General features: G+C 37.9%; 1 protein-coding gene across 1 annotated transcript in view; it reads right to left on the bottom strand.

Annotated features, from left to right (window-relative positions):
• Nucleotides 1-21,356, bottom strand: part of LOC133516146 (cadherin-99C) — a 149,920-nt gene that overhangs the window by 14,080 nt on the left and 114,484 nt on the right. Inside the window, exons 4-19 of the mRNA XM_061848923.1 lie at nt 14,848-14,942; nt 11,993-12,058; nt 11,071-11,249; nt 9,510-9,632; nt 8,589-8,828; nt 7,938-8,087; nt 7,567-7,785; nt 6,816-7,010; nt 6,189-6,326; nt 4,545-4,694; nt 4,168-4,282; nt 3,700-3,902; nt 2,968-3,108; nt 2,255-2,378; nt 1,884-2,044; nt 33-206 (exon numbers count right to left, since the gene is read on the bottom strand). Of these exons, the coding sequence (XP_061704907.1) occupies nt 33-206; nt 1,884-2,044; nt 2,255-2,378; nt 2,968-3,108; nt 3,700-3,902; nt 4,168-4,282; nt 4,545-4,694; nt 6,189-6,326; nt 6,816-7,010; nt 7,567-7,785; nt 7,938-8,087; nt 8,589-8,828; nt 9,510-9,632; nt 11,071-11,249; nt 11,993-12,058; nt 14,848-14,938 (2,469 nt within the window). The 5' untranslated portion in view covers nt 14,939-14,942. The remainder of the gene's footprint in view (nt 1-32; nt 207-1,883; nt 2,045-2,254; nt 2,379-2,967; nt 3,109-3,699; nt 3,903-4,167; nt 4,283-4,544; nt 4,695-6,188; nt 6,327-6,815; nt 7,011-7,566; nt 7,786-7,937; nt 8,088-8,588; nt 8,829-9,509; nt 9,633-11,070; nt 11,250-11,992; nt 12,059-14,847; nt 14,943-21,356) is intronic.

Here is a 21,356-nt window from a genome sequence, read left to right as displayed (position 1 = left end):
TATTTTTTTTGTTTTAATTGATCGGAACCGACCTGCACTTTGACGACGGCGTAGTTGGGCGCGTTCTCGGGCACGCGCACGGCGTAGAGTGGCTGCGGGAACACGGGCGCCTCGTCGGGCGCGTCCAGCACGGCCACCGACACCGACGCCGTGCCCAGCCGCCGGTCCAGCGCGCCGTCCGTCGCCGTCACCACGAAAGAGTACTCCTGCAAAACAATATTCTACGTCTCTACATGGGCCTCGGATTGAGAGTAAGGGGATTTCTAGCCAAATAGGTGTAGATGGACTCTGTATGCGCGTGAGTGGCACACACGCGGCGCAGAATCTATACGGAGTATTTTCTTAAATAGTAACGAGCAAGCAGGAGTTACACACAATTCGATTGAACTGCGTTATTAACGCGTGCGGAGTATTCGCTAAATCTGGACAGAACTTTACATTTTTGACACCTTTATTAACTGTGTACTGCATTGTTACAGCCAATAAACTAGGACTTAGGTACTCGCCTTAGTTTGGGTACCAAATATTAAGGCCGTCCCCTACCCGTCCCAACTCCCTCGACCCCCCTTCCTCGGTCATCACCTTGACAACTTTGCACAAGCAAACAAATTATTGCGTCCGTTCACTCACTCACTTTAAACTTAAATAACAGTGACCTATCATCCAAAACTCTCAAAAATAAAAATCCGACGATCAATTCAAAGAGAATAATTGCGCGTGCGTCGCGTGGAGTGACATAGGTTCCCCGTCCGACGGCCAGACTGCCACTCGTCGCCCGCGCAGACACTTGTGCACAGGGGCAACGCACGAAGTTGAATAGTATTGATTTCGGAAAATTGGTAGACGTAATTAAAGTGTACATCATTATTCACTATTAGTTAAAGTTTCATGTCTACGTCGGTGGACAGTATGGACGAACCATTAGCGAATGACGTAATTTGACAATAATGCCGTAAACGACGGTAGTTTCTCGCCTCCCCTGCCGCCACCGGCGCCCGCGCCGAGTCATCGGGCGCGGAGGGCTGCGGCCCACAGTCAACGCAAGCTCCTGACGACACTCCTCGGAACGGAGTGAAACATGTCGAGCGTTTTCAACTTAAAATACGTGAGTTTTACGATGTCTACACGTAGCAAAATAAATAAATAAATGAATTAATATTATAGGACATTATTACACAAATTGACTAACAATAAGTCCCACAGTAAGCTCAATAAGGCTTGTGTTGAGGGTACTTAGACAACGATATATATATAATATATAAATATTTATAAATACTTAAATACATAGAAAATACCCATGACTCAGGCACAAATATCCATGCTCATCTCACGAATAAATGCCCTTACCAGGATTTGAACCCGGGACCATCGGCTTCGTAGGCAGGGTCACTACCCACTAGACCAGACCGGTCGTCAATAAGGGAGTTTATATGGATTTTAACTCGAGAAAAGGGTTCCCGGAAAAATATTTACTTGTGATGCGGTATGTTTTTTTGAAATATCAGTAGACATAATTAAAGAATAATTATCGAGCTAAACTATTGTGTACAGAACTTAATTATTTATACAACGTTAAAGCTTGCCATAGCGACGTAAAAACAGCGAATTTGGCATGGTAGCCCCTTAATTGGTTGTATAGTATGAGATGTAATTCGATTGTCATTCATACATACGGCCGTACACTATGCGGTTACCCTGATTGTCAAAAGTTGGCGTCTACTTGACATTTAGATACCACAAAACATCGCTATCTTAACATATCAAACTTGGAGTCACATTTCTTCTTGGACTTTACACACCTCATACAATTAATGAATACTCGTATTACGTTATACTTCTTAGTATATCTATAGTTAGAGGTATATCTATGTAAGTAAACCTACCTTAGTTTTTTCATAGTCCAGTTCGGTCTTGGTGCTGATCATCCCTGTGCTGTTGTCGATATTGAACGGCAAGTGTGGCGGCAAGTTGTAGCTGACCATAGCATTGACGCCTTCGTCCCTGTCCGTCGCGTGAACGTAACCTACAAATTCGCCTGCTAGACCTGTAAATGATAAGCGGGGTGACTAAAATTGAAACAAAATCAGCATTTTTAACATGAATTCTGTCACTATAGCCTTTTTCAAACTCGAAGGGACCCCATGTCAAAAAGCAATATTATAGAGTTGTGACAATGCAAATTAGAAACTATTTATTTACGAATCTTGATTAAATCTGCAAAGGCCATATAATCGATTGGTGAATTTCAACCTACCTTCTTTGACCTGAAAATTATAGGAGTCTTCGTCAAACTCTGGATTGTTATCGTTGATATCGGTCACCTTGATGTTGACTGTGGCTGTACTGGACAACTTGCCAGGGTCTTCTGCTTTGATCATCTGGAATTGAGCAATTTCAAAACGTTACATTATTTTCGAAAATTTTATTAACTTCACGCCACCACGAGATAGTATGTCGCGAAGTAAGGTTTGTTAGCATATCATCATATTTTTAAAAGCTAGGCTTTTCTCGGTAAAGAATTCCAAGTATTATTTTCCTGCCTTTTTCTTTTCCTTGGTGACATAAAATTAATCGTAAATGGTAACAGAAATCCTATAAATCTTTAAGCTTTACAAATGATAAAGGGAGAAAACTTTACTCACATGACTATTTAATACTCGATTGTACCTGCATTGTACCTGTCCGACTGTGGACGAGGGAGCACCTCTCAATTGACTATTTTCTCATGGATATATTACTTGTTGTAGTAGTAGTAAAACACATTTTTTGCACGAAATAAGTACATAATATAATATACATAAACGAACTTATCTTACTGATTTATCGCAATTCACAATGTCGCCACAAACTTTTGACTAGCAGAAAACACTCTTGCAAAGAAAATGACTCTCATTGCTACTCGCTTATCATTAATCGTCAATGGTAGAACAACTGTGTTGTGGAGGAGATCTGATATTATTAACATACCAGTTGATACCGAGTGAGAACTTCTCTGTCCAGCCTCCTAATAACGGTGATGATGCCAGTCGTGGAGCCGATAGCGAATTGCCGCAAGTCATTCCCTGACACTATGGAGTATGTCACCGGCTCATTTTCTGGATCCTTGGCCTGAAAATAGAAAAATAAGCGTTTAACACGTAGTTCTTATAAAGCAGTAGTTTTTGTATAAAAACAAAAAGAAAGAGCACTTGTCCGTTGCCAGAGCTCTACGAGGGGCTCCAGGGGGTTAGGGTCACTGCTTACCATCAGGCGGGCCGTATGCTTGTTTGCCACCGACGTAGTATATAAAAAAAAATCATAGATAACATCAATATTTCTGCAAGCATATACTTTCAATGGTACCTACTTAGATAATTGAGTAAACGTTCAATATGGTTCTTGTCCCTGTTATGTAGGATCATTAAACTATAAAAGGTCGTTGACGAAAGGAAATACACATAATACCGTTTCCGTCATTTAAACATGCAAAAAATATGGGCAAGTAAGTGGCGTAAGTTTGGTTAGAGAATTTTTAACACATTCACTGCCAGCAACCGCTAGATGGGTTCTCTGTGCTTAGGCCCTTTTTGTTACGTAGGTACGGTTTTTCCCGTATTGTCGGCTACGCTTATAGTGCGTAGCTCGCGCTGGCAGTGAATGTGTTAATTTAGCGTGTTATTTCAAGAGACAACCGACACCGCCACCTTCGGGTAGACTTACAGTGACGGTGAGCACGGTGGAGTTGATGGCAGCGCCCTCAGAGACAGGCGCCTGGTAGTCGCGAGCCGAGAACACGGGAGGCCGCGTGTTGGGTCCGGGCGCCACGGCCAGCTCCACGATGCCCTGCGAGCTCAGGCCGCGCGCGTCGGTTGCTCGCACTGTGACGCTGTATTGCTCGCCTGCTTGCAGGTGCCCGGTGCTTGCTGAAAAATATTATTAAGGTCTTCTACATTTCTGTTTTCTTTTAAGGAGAGGTATCAGAATGGTTTAATCTGTTACAGTTTTGTTTTTGATAGGATAAGATCGCTCGTGCTTTTTGGTGCGCGGGCAACGCACTGGGAGTCGTACCTTAAAAACACTCACATATTGGGACTTATGTATCCAGAGACAGGCATATATAAACAAGTAAAATAAATTAAATGCAGTTAATACTCAATAGTCAAACTGGTAATACAAGTATATGCTTACAGATAACTCCGGTTTCGGGATCAATAGTGAATTTGTTGCCCCCGTTATTCGAAATATGATAGATGGCGTAGGTGATACGCGCATTTTCGCCTTCGTCTATATCTGTCGCTTCAACCTGAAAAACACAAGAAACATTAAGCATATTGTAGTGACAACTATTTCGATTTGTTACCTACAGTGCGACAAAAATGTGACATTTACGAAGAAAGTGGCGTCCTCATTTATTTTCTACTACTTTATGTCGCACTGTACATGAAAAGAAAGGAAATGTTAAAAACTATCTCACAGACAAGATGAAGAATTCTAGCTTCTGGCTGACGCGCGAATTGCATTTTTTAATTATATTATATTTAACGGTGTTAAATTTGAATTTAAACCTTATAGACAGCAGTAGGCTCCAAGCTAGCGGGGACAATGATGGGCTGCGTTTTTGGTATAACTGGGGCGTTATCGTTCTGGTCGAGCAGCTGCACGGCGAGCGAAAGAGGAGCCGACGCCGCACCGCCGTTTGCTTCTCGAGCTACAACCTGGAAATAAGACATTTCATCACACGTGCGCAGAAAGCGTGCTATTTACAAGCAAGTGCAGCGGGAGCTAAAGTCCATTTTACTCCCACGAGAGCTATAGCTTTTTTAATTATGTCACTAACTCATAAAGCCGGTTAAAGTTAAATAGTGACGTTATAATATTTTTGTTTATGTTTGAAAATATTTAGTTTGATTAATTACCGCTAGGTATTTATTTAATTTGATTGATAGCCGTTTAAAATCATTTAAAACAATTTTCAATCTTGGCTGAATGCCGGATGGGTGAATAACCTGTAAAAAATTAATAATATGGCGTACGAATATCTGAAGTCACCGTATTAAATCATTATTTCATCTTTTTTTCCTCATGGGTACCCTTTCTTCTCCTCGCGTTGTCCCGGAATTTCGCCACGACTCATGGGAGTCCTGGGGTCCGCAATACAACTTATCCCAAGATTTGGCGTAGGCACTAGTTTTTACGAAGGCGACTGCCATCTGACCTTCCAACAGTTCCAACCGAGAAGGTAGTTCTAGGCCTTATTGGGATTACTCCGGTTTTTTCTGGAGTTTTCCTTCACCGAAAAGCCACTGGTAAATATCAAATTATTTTTCGTACATAAGCTCCAAAAAACTCATTGGTACGAGGCGGGGTATGAATCCGCGACCTCCGGATTGCAAGTCGTACGTTCTTATCAGGCCACCAGCGCTTCTCCGAAAAACTCATTGGAACGAGCCATGTTTCTCAAGTGTGATGAAAACTATTGTGTGTAACTTCGGGGGTAAAAATACGAGAATTGCAAGCTCTCTTTAATTCACTCTAGTCTGCGGCTGTCGTGAATCTATTGACTCTCGTTTGCAATATTTCACTTATCATTGTAAAATGTGCTATTAAACAAATCAATGAGACTTTCCTAAATAAAAAAAGGAAGAGCGTCACTTGTAGGATTAACACGACGAAAATTCGAATATCCAAAGACCAACCATATTGGATTTTTTTTATTATTCTTCTGCATTACATAACATTAATTAAAATTTCATTGTAATTTTTTTACTTAAATCATATTGAGAATAAAAAATAATGATCATGTAAACCTGTGTCTTACTTCCCATCGGCAATTCTTATAAAATTGAAAAACACAATGAAAAATATACAATTGTGTGCACCCCATAACTGTCTACTTTTAGAAATCATTTACTCGAGTTACTCTAGTATAAATAAACTGCTATTACTTACATATATTGCACCCTAATGTAACTCCATCTTTCGCTTTCGTTAAATAAAGTAAACTTGAACAGTTGTCATTAATCTTAACGTGTGAATGGTGTTAGGAACAAAATGATGATAATCAACTACCTAAACTAAATACATCCCACATAATACGCATGACGATTATTTCATTGTTATCATAACCATCGCTCCCCGTTTGTTTACAAATACTACTCGTCTATCTCGTATCTACTGAGAGTAGGTTAGTGATGATAAACAATACTAACTTGGAATCTGAATTTCCCAGGATTAGGGGGATCTCTGTCTAATCTGTCATCGTTAACCACAAGGTAGCCATCCTTAGTGATGTCAAAGAAGTTGGTCGTTAGTTCGAACGTATACTTTGGGACTGGATCTCCGGGGCCCTGTAAAAGACAGAAACAGTTTTATTTCCTTGCGCTTCCCCATAATTGGTCATCACCATCAGCGTATCGTTGTCCTTTGCTATAGTTCGTTTTTTAGCATAAGAAAAGAGGTATCTTCAGAGGTAATCTTGACATGTCTTTTTTATTGAAAAACGCTTCTTAAAAATCAAGAACTATTATATACATACTTATGTAAGCTAAATAATGTAAATTATCGTATGTGATTTATAATTGTTACATATTTGCCGTGACTTATTTTTCAATAAAAAGACACATCAAAATCGCTTACATTCTTTCTAATGCTAAAAAACGGAAAACCTGGTATTTGGTAACGCAGTTCAATCAAGTTTTCACTCCATCCGACGTTTTCTCCGTTAATATGAAATTTAAGTACATATTACAATTTTAACAAAAACCATCAACTGCCAAAAACTACCGTCGTGAATCGTATCGGTTAATTTATCTTAAATAATATATAGGATCACTCACCAGGTCTGGATCAGTAACTGTTAGACGTATGGGCTCGCCGCGCGCGTCCAACACCTTGGTCCCGCGCGGCGAGTTCTCCTCTACGCGGCCCTCGTCCGCGGACGCGTGCACGACGGGTGGACTCGCGTCTACGGGTCGAACTGTGATAGTCAGCTTGGCTGTGGTGTAGCGATGCGCCTCGGACACTTCTGCGGCCTGGCAATTTTACATTCAATTGGTTAGTGACTTGTTTAGTGGTCATAGCTGTTACTTCTACATAGAGACTACTCTGACTAGCCAATGTCAGCCGCGAATACGAATAGAAGGGTCACCGCTATAACTTTACTTTTTACTTTAACTAAATAGCTAACCGTTGATCCTGGTTATTGTCTAGGACTATATCTGTTTCGACTGGTTTGAGAGCTTCTACCAAGGTTAACTTGCTGGACTAGGTCTAATACTATCAAGGTCTAATCTCCAATCGGAGTAAACGGTTGTATTTTTTATACTAAAGCCTTCACAACGTAGCCGCGCGACGCCACTGAACACGCAAAAACTGAGCGCTGGCTCGCATTGCATTGCGTTTTGTGCGAGCAAGCAAATTATGCTAGAGTCCGTCCACGCTAAGTTGTTCGCTAAGTTTTACGTATAAAGTATGGCCTGGCCATATATTATCATTACCGAGTAAGTGCAAACATGCGTGATCGGAGCTCAATGACACTAGGCAGTCGCGCTTGTTTATGGCCTATTTTCAAGGAAAATCAAAACTCACGGTTATAACCAGTTGAAACTTCTTAGCGACGCTAGTATCAACTGGTTGAAGCTGCCGTACAGCTCCGGTGTGCTGGTCGATTGTAAAGTATTCCGGCCAGGAGTCGGGCTCGCCGGCACTGATGCTGTACCGGATCCGGGCGTCCAGGGTGTCCATGTCGACCGCTTGAATTTTCTCTGGTTCGATTGTTAGTATGCCTGCTAAAACGCCGCTGTTCACCTGCAGGATTTATAAGAAAACAAGTTAGTTAACAATGTGCATTAACAAACATCGTTGGAGTCCTGAAAGTTGTAGGACAGTCTTTTGTCGGTGGAGCTTCTTTCCTACACCCGATGGTGTGTAACTGACATAGCTTGTCTAGCTGTACTTACGTAGCTGGAATATTCCGGATTAATACAGGCTCCGGCGTGCAGGGAACAACCTTTGTAGATAAAGGACGGATCCTGATCGTCATCGTCCAGCACGTTCACAGTCAGCGTGGTCGTACTCGACATCCGCTTCTTATTGTCGCGCGCACGATCCTGAAAACCAAAGGTAATAATGTTCTCGCACATTAAGACCTCTTCAGATACATACATACTTATGTGATTTTAAAAAAACCTTACAGACGGATTGCATTGCTGACTATACCTACATGTCAGTTTTCATCAGTTCCATTCTTAAAATACTACGATTAGATTGTTTTGTTTTGTATCTATGTTCAACTGCGGGCCTTATCATCAATTGCCAATGTCATCTCAGACTATTGTTAATATAGGCTTATTAAGTTACGTACTAAATACTGAAACTTGAAAGTTCAAATATTCAAGTCACTGCTTTACCAGAGACTAGATACAGCACTAAACGGGCGGCGCGGTAATGATACGGACAGACCGCTTAACTTAGTAATCCTATATGGAATTTCCTAGGTTCAACGGGCATAAGTAATGAACTGATTGCTGCTTCGTCAATGTGGCACTCAAAAAGGCCCAAACACTACAATTATAAAAGTAACCCTAAGCCCACTCATAGAACATACTCACAGAAGCTACAATAGTGACTAGATACTGCTGCGTGCGCTCGTAATCCAAGCTCCTGTTGACGGTGACGACGCCCTGGTGCGGCAACGGTATGGAGAAGTAGCCATAACCGTCAGCTGCACCGCTTGCCTCCAAAGTCTCATTATCTCCTGGTACTATGAAGTATTCGGCTAATCCATTGACACCTGCGTCTATGTCTACTGCTCGTATTTTGTCGAACACCGTGGTTCCTATGGTTACAAGCTGGAAACATATACACATATAACGCACACAGAAAAAAAACCGACTTCAATAAAGAAGACCGGTGAAAGAAAGATTATTGTTGATTTTGGATTTTATACAATGAAATTAAAACAATTGTCTTGAAAATCTAATTTGCTTAACAAACACAGAAAAGAGGACAAATCGCACTAACGACACACGGCATTCACATTTGAAGAGTTCCCTCGATTCCTCATGGATCCCATCATCAGAACTGAGTTTTGACAAAAACGGGACCAATCTGTATATATACATATAAATATTGAATAAAAAGAATCTATATCGGTTCAGAAATGTCGGAGTTATGAAGTAACAAACATTTACAAAAAAAAACTAAAAAAAACATGCAACCGAATTGAGAACCTCCTCCTTTTTAAATATTGAAGTCGGTTAAAAAAAACTACATTTTTAGTCGGAAACTGAAACTTTGATTATTTTTTTATTGCGCATCGCACACAGCTTGATTAAACTTGATTACTTCCATAATAGTTAATCTTCTATTGCACATCTATGGAAGCTATAAATTGCTTGCAACCTACCGGGCACTTGCGCGTTAATTGACGCTTAAATCTTATACCTAACTGTCCAAAACGTGTTTCTGTGCTAAGTACGCATTGAATTGAGGTAAGTAGTAGTGTTATTGTGCGCGTTCGTGGTTCTCACCTCTGACACGTTGGTCACGTACGGCACTCCCTGGAAGGCTGGCGCGTTGTCGTTGATGTCCGACACCCGGACTATCACCGTGGTTGTTCGCCGCCGGTTTGTTGCTTTCACTTGACAAACAAGCTGGAAAGTTTATTGAGGCGGTTTAAGAGCGGTCACTCTATAAAAAAGCCGCGTATTGATAATTTACATTGCATAGGATCGGTTTGATTGCAAAATATAGGTTGAGGTACCTCGGTCTGTAATTTTTATACGAAACAGTGATGCAGGTCGGTAGGAAAATGGCTGCATTTTGCAATCAAACTAACGCGGCCTTTAGATAGCTTGAATCTATTTAATATCCAAAGTTAGTGCTTGTCTGCTACGTTAATATTGTATCGGCTTGGTAAAAACATTTTAACTAGTCTAGGTACTAATAAGTTAATGCGAATAACCTAACCTAAATGAACTTTCTTTACATTCTCTAAGCTATGGCAGCTATGGGCGACGGTCATTAATTAACATCTTAATGGGTTATATTGACATCAACATATGCAGATTCACCTACGGCTCTCTGTAGGCATGAATATTTTTTAACCCAATTAAGCTATTGTATAGGTGATGGATCGCTATAGGTATTTATACTATTTATGGTTGTGTAGACCTCATTTACGATGACTATATTTTTCAAGTTAATTAACTTTACATTCACACGTGTTAAAATTAGACACTGACTGTGTTACTACGAAAAACGAAAACAATGTATTTAAGTCGGATAACGGGTTGTGGTTGATGATACAAAGCTTAAGAGTTTCTAGTACCTGGCCGAAAAAAATGGACATCGCAGTTTTGTATAAGTAGATTACCGTCGTGCATTTTTTATTAGGGTTCCGTACCCAGAGGGTCAAACGGGACCCTATTACTGAGACTCCGCTGTCCGTCCGTCCGTCCGTCTGTCATCAGGCTGTATCTCATGAACTGTGATAGTGAGCCAGTTGAAATTTCTACTGATTATGTATTTTTGTTACCGCTATAACAACAAATACTAAAAACAGAATAAAATAAATATTTCCTTCCAATCTCGAGGTTCTCATCCAATCACCGAAGTTAAGCAACGTCGGGAGGGGTCAGTACTTGGATGGGTGATCGTTTTTATAGATAATGGTACGGAACCCTTCCTGTGCGAGTCCGACTCGCACTTGGCCGATGTTTTTATTTTTATTTTTCTCACGACTGTAGCCATAGAACAATCGGCACTAAAATGAAACGGTTGAAGACAGTACAGAAACGAAGAGAAGGCTAAGGTATATTGTGATATATCTTAGCTTTCCGCTACTGTAGTCTTCCATCGTTTCATAGCCGTTTCACTCTAAGATGAAGGATACCTGGAAGATCATATGTGGAAGGTTGTCAGCATCTTTGTCGAGCGGCTGCAGAAGCTGCAGGCGCTTGCCGTCCTGCTGGAACAGTGTGGGGCCCTCGGGGAACACCGTCGACAGCACCACGTCCACGCCCGGTTCACCCAGGTAGCTCCGCTGGGACAGATTTTTGGTTATGTTCTTGTTATACTTTGACTACATACCTGGAAGACCATATGCGAGAGGTTATCGGCATCCCTGTCAAGCGGCTGCAGCAGCTGCAGGCGCTTGCCGTCCAGCTGGAACAGTGTGGGGCCCTTGGGGAACACCGTCGATAGCACCACGTCTACGCCTGGCTCACCCACTATTGGTAGCTCCGCTGGTACCGTGCTTTGGTTCACTTCTGTTATTCCAAAAATAAAATTATATGGAAAGACATTCACATTACGAACCGAAGTAAAAAGATACATACACTATACTTTTTGTCACACCATGTAAAAGCCCATAATCGTCAAAAAGACAGTTTAATGAACGAGTACAAAGGCTGTCGCACTTCTTGTCTTCGACTTCTAGCCAGCTGACATGTAATCGAGAATCAATAGAAATAACATTCACATTTTATACAATCTCACGACAAGATGCACTTTGATCCAAAGATGTTGGTTGCTCCCATTCCGTAGATATTAAATTTATGTTTCTAAATAGGTACTAATATAGAATATGCCAAGAATGTGGTAGGCGGTAATCTTGGACTCAGCGCGCCATAGTACGTGGGTTCCTCACTCTGCGGCCCTGACCACCGGCAGGTTGGGCCCTGCTCCGCTGCTGACGGCACCCTAAGGTTGGGTTTTTTATAATGTATGTGATTTGTATTATTTTGTGTTTTAGTATTTTACTTTTATACTGAATCATATTATAAATAACCTAACCCAAACCCATGTTAAATGAATAAAGGATAATAATTATGATAAAATACTTAGGCCTCATTTAAAAAAATCACAATTTATTATTATTAAGGCCTAAATTAGCTAACCAATACAATGTATAAATACTTTGTAATAAGTAAGTTTTGAAGCACCTAGAAAGTAGAGCATTTATTGAAGAACTAGTCTAGTCTAGTACATATATAAATAATTCATCACTTACGATTTCCCCTGCTCTCCTCTATATCCACGATGATGCTGGCTTGGCCGGTTTCGACATCACATGGTCCTGTAGAATAGAGACATAGGTTAATAAATACATATGTATATTGTATATCAGCATCGATTTTTATATTGGTTACGTATAAAATATAAAACAAACATACAGTCAGAAGAAAAATTCAGAAAACATACATATATTTAAATAACATAATATTTTAATAATATTTTTCTTACGATATGACATTTATTTCAGTTTATAATTTTATATAGTAGTGTTTCTACTTGAAATAAAAACAAATAAAAATATTTTCTGAAAATAATTTAATTTGTTCTAATACTTCTAATAGTTTAGATTGGCAGCGCCATCTCTCTCGCTATTTCGGTATCACCTGAGTCGATCCAGTTAGAAGGTCGAACCATACTGTTCTACCTTAGAGATGGCTAGGGGGCGCCGTAAGCCTTCAGTAAGAAATGCATATACTTAGAAAAATTCGACCAATGCCGGCCTGACTCCGGCGGCCGAGTGGCTCAGGCACCTGCCGCGACAGCAGAGGACGCTGGTTCGATACCAGTCTGGTGCACTGGAGGCCTTGGTCACTTTTTCTTAGTATATGACATTTATTTCAGTTTAACATACATATTTTATATTTCAATAGAAAAGCCCTGCACAACTACCTGTTTAACCATCTCAGTTAATTAGAAATTGTGGCATTATGATTGTTTTGAGACCCTATTAAAACAAATATCCAAATGTAAAATATCATTTAATGTAAATACTCACCTTGAGTAAATCACGTACGATCCGAAGACTCCAGTGTAAGGCAAATGTTTGTAACCTATAAGGTACATGCAATAACCGCGAGCAATCATCGCAAGTACCCAATAGAACATAATTCATAGAGCACTAATTACTTTACAATACTAAAGCAATACGGAAGTGGGAGACAACTAGAAACGCATGGTTAGATTGGTTAGGTTTCATTAAAATAACAAACGGTCATAAATAATGCAATCGACAGGAGAGCTGTGGGAATATTCTGGAGGCTATAAAACGGATTTTGAAGTTTACCTGTAAAGCCTTTCAAGCTTTAAAATTAATTAGCTATTGTAACAAATGACGAAAGGATAGTGTAGGTACGCGAGCATGACATACAAAATACGTAGAACCAAAAATGTTAGTTACCTATCCTAATCATAAAGTTCTGTTAAAAAGCACCTTACCTATTACGGTTCTCATACGACAGAAGCAGAATAAGCCCCTTTGTGTGAATTTCGTAGTATCGTTCATTAGAACACAGCTCTAATTAAGGCTTTACTGCGTTTGGACTTGGTTGCCCTTTAAGAGAAACTAGCTTTATCCGGCGGAGTCACCTGACTGGATAAGTTGACTTTTCTGTCGTATAATTAAAAACTTTTTTCGGAGATGAGAACATGTATTGAAAGGAAACTAAACCCTCAGAATCATTATTTACAAGTCAAATAAAGTAAGGAAATACAATATACGAGTATACAATAAATTTAAAATGCATTATCATTTTATCACGTTGTTTTGATAAGACGTCGGAATAATTTACAGAAAGAATTACCGATTTCATATAGACTAATAGTAAAACACAAATTAACCAACCTCTTGCAGTTTTTCTTTATAATTGGATGTAGGGCTACGTTTAAATGTTATACTATATTCATTGCATTTTGATAGATTACTTCAATTAATTTTCTAGAAAGCTTTGAAGATAAAACATTTTCTAAGACCACACTCTGGTGTAGTTAAATTTATATAAACATTCTCTTCTTCCTCGCGTTGTCCCGGCATTTTGCCACGGCTCAGGGGAGCCTGAGGTCCGCTTGACAACTAATCCCAAGATTAAAAACAAGATTAAGATTATATAAACATTAAAATAATATATGTAAGCTTCCCGCTTACGGGAAGTAAGGCATGGTAAAGTAATTGTTACGAAGTAATTTACTATAAGTTACATGAATAATGGAACTTACAGGCAGGTTTCATCGTAAATTCATAGACTTCTACGTTAACATTTGAAATACTGTCCATAGGTATTAAGAATGTAACTTTAATATTATCGTAAGTTTAGGGCACGTAGATCACAGAATGAACTAAATCTTCTCGTTAAAGAGAACACGGATTTTGTTTTAAGACTACTAAAAATACAAAAAAATTACACATTCCTTAGTTATACCTAATAAAAACATAACTTACAGTTTAGTAATGTTATTTACGTCTAACATAACAATACGCATTCAGTATTACTACAGGCGTGTCTGGGAACCTTTTAATTAAGAGGTTGTTTGTTCGCTCAGCAGGCCTACTACGAAATTACGTCAAAATAAAGGGTTTCTACCTTAAAAGACTGTGTTAATTAGTACATATGTACCTAATGACCATTGATTTAAGTCTATCGAACTCCATGAATGGTGGCAAGTGGCTAAACCAACCATAAAAGTATTTGTTCCAATTAGAAAGCATAGCTGTTTTCTAGTTTTGGTGACTTTATAGAATGTTATAAATAGTAAGCAGGGTTTTTAATCATTAGTGGACATTCCTCAATTACTTTTTGTATCGGTACTTTGTGGTACTAAGTTTAAGGTGGTAACCACCGCTCAGACTTCAATCATATTGTGTACTTTTCAGAATATGATGATTAAATTTCCAAGCCATATTTGACTGATTACTTTGCTGCTCACTTCACCCATAACATGTGTACTAGGTACTATATAAATATGATATTTGCAAATGAATGAAAACGAAATATTTGCGTGAAACATATGTGTAGTAAGTAACCTACAGAGATACTGCAGTGTGTTAACATAAGTTGATTATATAAATAATCTTACCCGGTGTCGCTCTGGTCAAATGGAATAAGCAGAAGATAAGAAGCCAAATCGGTGATTGCCCATGCCGGAGCAGCGCGATCCACCGCGCCATCTCACTGTAACAACAATAAATTCAATTGGATAAATGATCTAGAAAAATACATGTGTCTCAATTGTAATAGTGAATCTGATATCAAACAGAAAAATACTGCTTTCAACTTGGTCGGTATGTCAATCCGTACCAATGCAAAAGGTATGGATTTCTCATAACAAGATTACAAATAGATTACGGAAAATGCGGGACAACATTCGTTTCCACTAATTCCTATTACAGTCGGAATAACCTTGACGCAATCCAATTGTAGCTTTAAGTAAATCCGTTTTATATGTTGTGACCAAATGGCAGAATAATAATAGGTCAACTTCGGCAGAGTTGGATAGTTAGTAAGCAGGTATTATAAGGTCGACGTTTTCCGTAGTTTATACGTAAAAGTCCAGTTGTATTTCATTACTTTGTTCATGCTTGTAAGTTTTTGTTGTAGTTGTTTGTTGTAGGTGTTTGTTGTAGGTGTTTGTTGGTGTTGTGTGTTGTGGAAAGCTTACAGGAATTTCAGTTACATGTTAGGTTGTCAATTCAATAGAGGACGAGAAGCTTATGTGATTAGCGAAGCCGACCACATGCTTTGTAACTTTATCAGAGGTTACTTTTTGACACGAAAGCCCGGCCAGGCCTCCCGTTTTCCTTCCCGCGGGCTGGATTGTATGATTATGGCCAGTACAGAGATCCCTGACTTAAAATAACAATTTGGACAGCCTTGTGTTATTCTTAGCCTCTCAGTAATACTTCGGATATTTTGTGGTCACAGTAGTGACCCTAAAAATCCATGTCACGAAGACTAACGTTAATGCAAATGGCAGAATACTTAGCACGGCAATGCTCGAATAAGCGTTAAGTTTTAACTTTTTACTATTCTGTATCTGGGTTGTCGTAAGAAGCATTTGGAATCAAGTGAAGTCTAACCACACTGACCGGTTAAAAGTCGCTCAAGTGGTTCTCAGCAAAAAGTAGTCCCAGTTGAATTACCTATCGATAATAACTTGAAGCTATGTACATATTACTAGCAATGGAAGTAAATCAAATGTCCATTTCGCAAAAATAAATGAGTTTTTTACCTCGATGGTTGGGAAGAATTTATCTATAACAATTCCATAAACTAAATACTGGACGTCGGATACGAACTAGGCGAAATATTTTGTATCGCTTAATCAATTTTTCTATTAGTGATGAATTGTATGATAGGCTGATAGGTATTGAAACATATGTTATATATATATATATATGCGGCCCATGCCTAAAGGGTCCTTATGGCAGGTATTGAGTTAAGTATAAATCCCTAATCTACGTTAAATGAGCTATCTAATACAAAAAGAATCAAGACCCTAAGTCCCATATACAATATATATATATATATATATATATATATATATATATATATATATTAAAACATCAAACCTACACATGTTAAAATTGCACTTTTGAGAAATCGTTAAAAGAAGTTTGAAACTAATTTTAAGTATGTTCCCATTGGAAGTTACATAGATAATGATTGATTATGTATCTCAAGGTGTTATTCTTTGAAATTAAGTTTTATTTAATTTGACTTCCAGGTCGTGAAAAGTCTGCCTTTGATTAGAGCAAGTCGCTTATAAGAACGAAATAAAATAAATAAAAATCGGACTGTTCTTAAACATGTTGTAGTTTGAACCATAGTATATATTTGGACATATCGGATTTCACATCTTAGGATAGAAACAAAACCACAAGGTTACAATTTTTTTATTTTTTATTAAAATGTCAAAATGTTTATATTTTTTATCTTCCTCTATAACATAACATTTTTTGTACAGTGACTTCTAAATTATATTTAATCAGTCTATAGAAGTATCACAAAAGCGTTATTATTATTCTACAAGTTTTATTTTTCTAGTTATAAACGATTTGAGTTTCATAAAAATCACAAATTCACTCCCATACATTTGGCAAAAGGGTCCTTATGACCAATCACAGCCAAAAATTAATGATAATTACATTATAGCACTATATTACCTAACACTATTTATTTACTAATCTTGTATTAAAACATAATACTGAAGAAAAAGTGTTATCATAAGATTACTCAAAATCTTGATTAATACAAATTATATTCAAATGATCATAAGAGAAATTCGCATAAACGTTGTGAAATGATTCACACAGTACTCAGTTATCCCGGAAGCGAACTAGTGTAGTAGTCGGTTTCGGTTTCCGCCATTTTCGGCCAACAAATAATGTATCAGCCGTAGTTTCGGTTTCGGCAAAATATTGGCAACCCTTTCAGCTGAGCCGAAACTTGCAAAAACGTCAATATGTCCGTAACTAGAAACTGCCATAAGGACCCTTTTCTTATGGACGGTCACATATTATTTAATAACTTCAGTCACACAAACCATGCTTAGTATTTAATTAGTTTCTAAAATGAAAGTTGTTAGTTATTGTATCATGTATATCACGTTACTTTGTTGCAAGTCCTCCTAAATCATGAAGGATCGTGTCTAAGCCACTGTCTAAGCCTACAGATGTATACAAAGTCAACACCGAGTGGGAGGGGTCTCCAATAAATCCATACTAATAGTTACGTGAAATAGTGCCTGGTGAAGGTTTGTTACTTAATCACGGAAAACTCCTGCTTGGTTTTATATCGTTTCGTCCACCTTGTCTTATAAGTATATTATAAAATAACGTACATACCATTGATAAGTACTTGTACATTATTATACTATGCTCGTATGTATTTATTAGTTATAAATATGTTTACATAAGTATTTGTTTGCTCAATAATTCTTATAAGTTCTCTTAAGGTACTACGCTTGGTCTTCAGAAATCGGTTAATTTTAACTCTTTTTCCTAATATACATTGTAATAACGTTATGGTAAATGTAACACCTACTAGTATGTCATGGCGCTTTGAATCCAAAAAGCAAATTGTCTCCACGAATGGTATTAAAAAGGCCGTTTACGTTGATTTCCTAGACATTTCATAGGTTATACTCAAAATTGTTAGCAAATATTAAAAGATTTAAAAAATGGTCATTATATTACAACAATAATATCTCTCATTTTGTAACCATTATTATAGGGTCAAGTCGCGCGCTAAACCATAATGATGCTTGGCTCTTACCTGCCCCTCGAACATGAGATTAGGCTCTACAATTATGCTGAGTAATGGCGGGGCACCATGTAGCATTAATATGTCACGCTTCGCATTAGCATTCGAAAGGTTTTAGCGTATGTATGATGAACTCGAGCGTTGAGCGTCAGCGGACTGTTCGTAAAAACATCCACGATTAGCTATAAAAATCCTTACTTTGATAGCTAATAAAGCAATTGAGTTGTAGTAGTAGTAGTAGTAAAACACTTTATTGTACAGAAAGAAATATAAAACAGGACAGAACATACATCATTTGTACAAAGGCGAACTTATCCCTTTCAGGGATCTCTTCCAGTTAACTTTTGAGCAATTGAGGAAGAATTGGAAAACGGTAGACATCACAACTGTACTAAACGGCATGAAAGAAAATATTTAATTTCCTAAAAGATAGGTAAACCTATAAGTCCTATAACCTACAATATATAAATGGGATATAAAATAAAACAAATATTTAAATAGTCATATACATATACAGTTATAATATATAATACATTCTATACTATATCTTATACCTTTAAACGAGCAATTCTTGTATATATATATATGTATATATATTTCCGGGATCTCGGAAACGGCTCTAACGATTTTGCTGAAATTTGGTATATGGGGGTTTTTTGGGGTAAACAATCGATCTAGATTAGTCTTATGTTTGGGAAAACGCGTGTTTTCGAGTTTTCATGCGTTTTTCTTTCGACGCAGAATATGGTGGCTAATTTCGTGTTGCCGGCCACTGTCCGTCTGGTCCAGCGGGTTAAGACGCGGACTGCTAAACGAGTGCTACGGGTTCAAATCTCACCCGGTGACTAACTTTTTTTTTTTATATGTTCAAGTTTATATATAATTTTTTAATTTTTATTGTTTTAGACAAGTTTAATGTAGGAAAAAAATGTAGATAAGATTATCACCTATACACCACCATATTACAATAAATAGTTCCGAGCAATGCTCGGTCGCCCAGGTACTAATACATATATACAAAACTCCCTGACCGCACATATCTTTTTGATTAAGTTTCGTCCGAAAGCCACAACTTTTTTAATTAGCCTTTAGCGATGCGACCGATTGACACTGTCGTAGAGAAGACGGTAAGGAATTGTATAGATCCCTCGTGGCTTTAATACGAATTGTCGCTGTGACAAAATAACAGTTAGTGAGATTACAATCTTGTCTTATCAGCATAAGTTGGTGGATTTTTTAAATAAACTTTTGCAATCTTTTGTAAGTTAGTAATCGTTCTAAGAGTAGAAGCAAATACTGACAACGAAAATAGTAGCAGACGTTAAACCATACGAAACAAAATTGTTGACTGTAACACATTACGACAAATATATTAAGGTACCGTATAAGGCAAAATAGCCTAATGGTTACAGTATAATCGCCACCGCTTTTGGCTCAGCCACCGCTACCCACAACCACTTGCACCATATTGCTAATCCGACAAGTTTGTGGACCCCCTAGCGATAGTACGACATAAAAGTTAACGCATTTTATGAATATAGGTAAGTCTATCCACGCCCAGGAAGTTAAAGGGATTCTGATTACTTTTTAAATGGAATTATATTCATCGGAAGATCAGCGCTGGAAGCCACCAGCAACATGCTGAGATGAGGCCATTTCGTGGCACTTTATACTTCCTTTGTTTTTGTTATATCATGTAATTTAATGTGTTTTGTTTGTGTCTACTAATAAAAAATATTCTATTCTATTCTATATTAAAATATTTGAAATTTAGTTACAGACTAGTAAAACATAAGAGTAGTTGTATTTCTATGAAAAATAATTTCAAAAATCATAGAACCGCATGTTTCTGTGGTACGTAAATAACCTGAATAAGGTTAAAGGAAATTATGCAAGCCTGAAAGAGGAATCAATATCAATTAACTATACAGAGTGTACAGAACCGTGATTATTACAATAATCGGCTAACAATATTAGAATTACCATATAAGCAGCGTATAATAATCCTATTAACTCGTACGAGTAAGGTTCCTAGGAAAGGCACTATTTGACATAGCAATGGATTTTAGAAGTTCTGTTAATCATTTATTATAATTACAAATGGATAGGTACACAAAGATGACTGAAGGCTCAGCTTACATGCGAAAGGAGTTTTCTCTCAGATTCGTACCATGAAAGAGCGAGCATTGAACTGCATTTTTTTGTTATGTTAATTACTGAAAATTAGTGCCTACATCAATTAGGATTAGTTGTCAACCGGACTGAAGGCTTCCATGAGCCGTAGCAAAAAGCCGGGACTACATTAGGATGGATTGATGATGCTACGATTAATTTACTGGTAGTAGTCAATTTGTGGGAAAGCCTGAGGGCTTGGCAAGTTTAAAATAGAAATTTTAGTCTGTTAGTTCTAAGTATTATCTTATTACTATGACATATACCGACTTTATTAATCTATGCAGTCCGTTGTTGTATGAAAACATGCTAACAATATTCATAACGGGTTTGGGTGAGCATGAGTTGTATAATGTACGTGCGTAAGATACCAATGTACCTTACAGAGTGCGACCGCGCCTTTTGCACTATAGATAAAGCTATAACGTTTTCTTTTAATGCGCAAAAAAAAACGCAACGTTAATTGGGCAGACACCTTTTAACACAGGAAAGATAAACCTGAACTAATATCAAAGTTAATAAAACCATTGCGAGAAACAAAACAAAACGATAAAGAACCCTCGCAAACACATGTTTACAATTTACAAGTCACCTGCGGTTATTAGCTTCTTGGTGAGGAAATATAGAATAAGTACTGGGCTGTAGAAGATTGCCAGGAGGATATATAAATTGTTTACGATTTGCTTGCACGGCACATAGTTTACGAACCTAATACGTACCTACTAACTGCCACAATAATTATTTGTATAATTAATAAGTATACGTATAAGTACTTTTACAACTTTCTACGTTTATTGTGAATTTATTCTCTCAAAATTGTAATTGTAATAAGTAGGTATTGATTGGGATGTAAGAATGATTTAGTTAGTTCGACTCCTTCTTTAACATACACCGAACTTATCAGTTTTGTAATGTAAACATATATAATATTACACAGATGCATCTACCTGTTAGTTCAATTTACATTTCCATATATATTTATAGCGTATTTACGAGAGTGCTTAGTGATGTACTAAGGGCTATATTTTAATACATCGTTTAATAGTTTATTGGCAGAGCCGTGCCGCGTTTTTACATATTTAACGAGCGGTGCAGCGCTGAACCATCCATTGGAAGCCTATAGTTGTTTATGAGATACCCCCAGGAGTAGGC

This window comes from Cydia pomonella, chromosome 3 (assembly GCF_033807575.1).
Source record: "Cydia pomonella isolate Wapato2018A chromosome 3, ilCydPomo1, whole genome shotgun sequence".
Lineage (NCBI taxonomy): Eukaryota > Metazoa > Arthropoda > Insecta > Lepidoptera > Tortricidae > Cydia > Cydia pomonella.
Note: the sequence above shows the minus strand (reverse complement) of the source record. Positions and strands in the feature narration are given on the sequence as shown.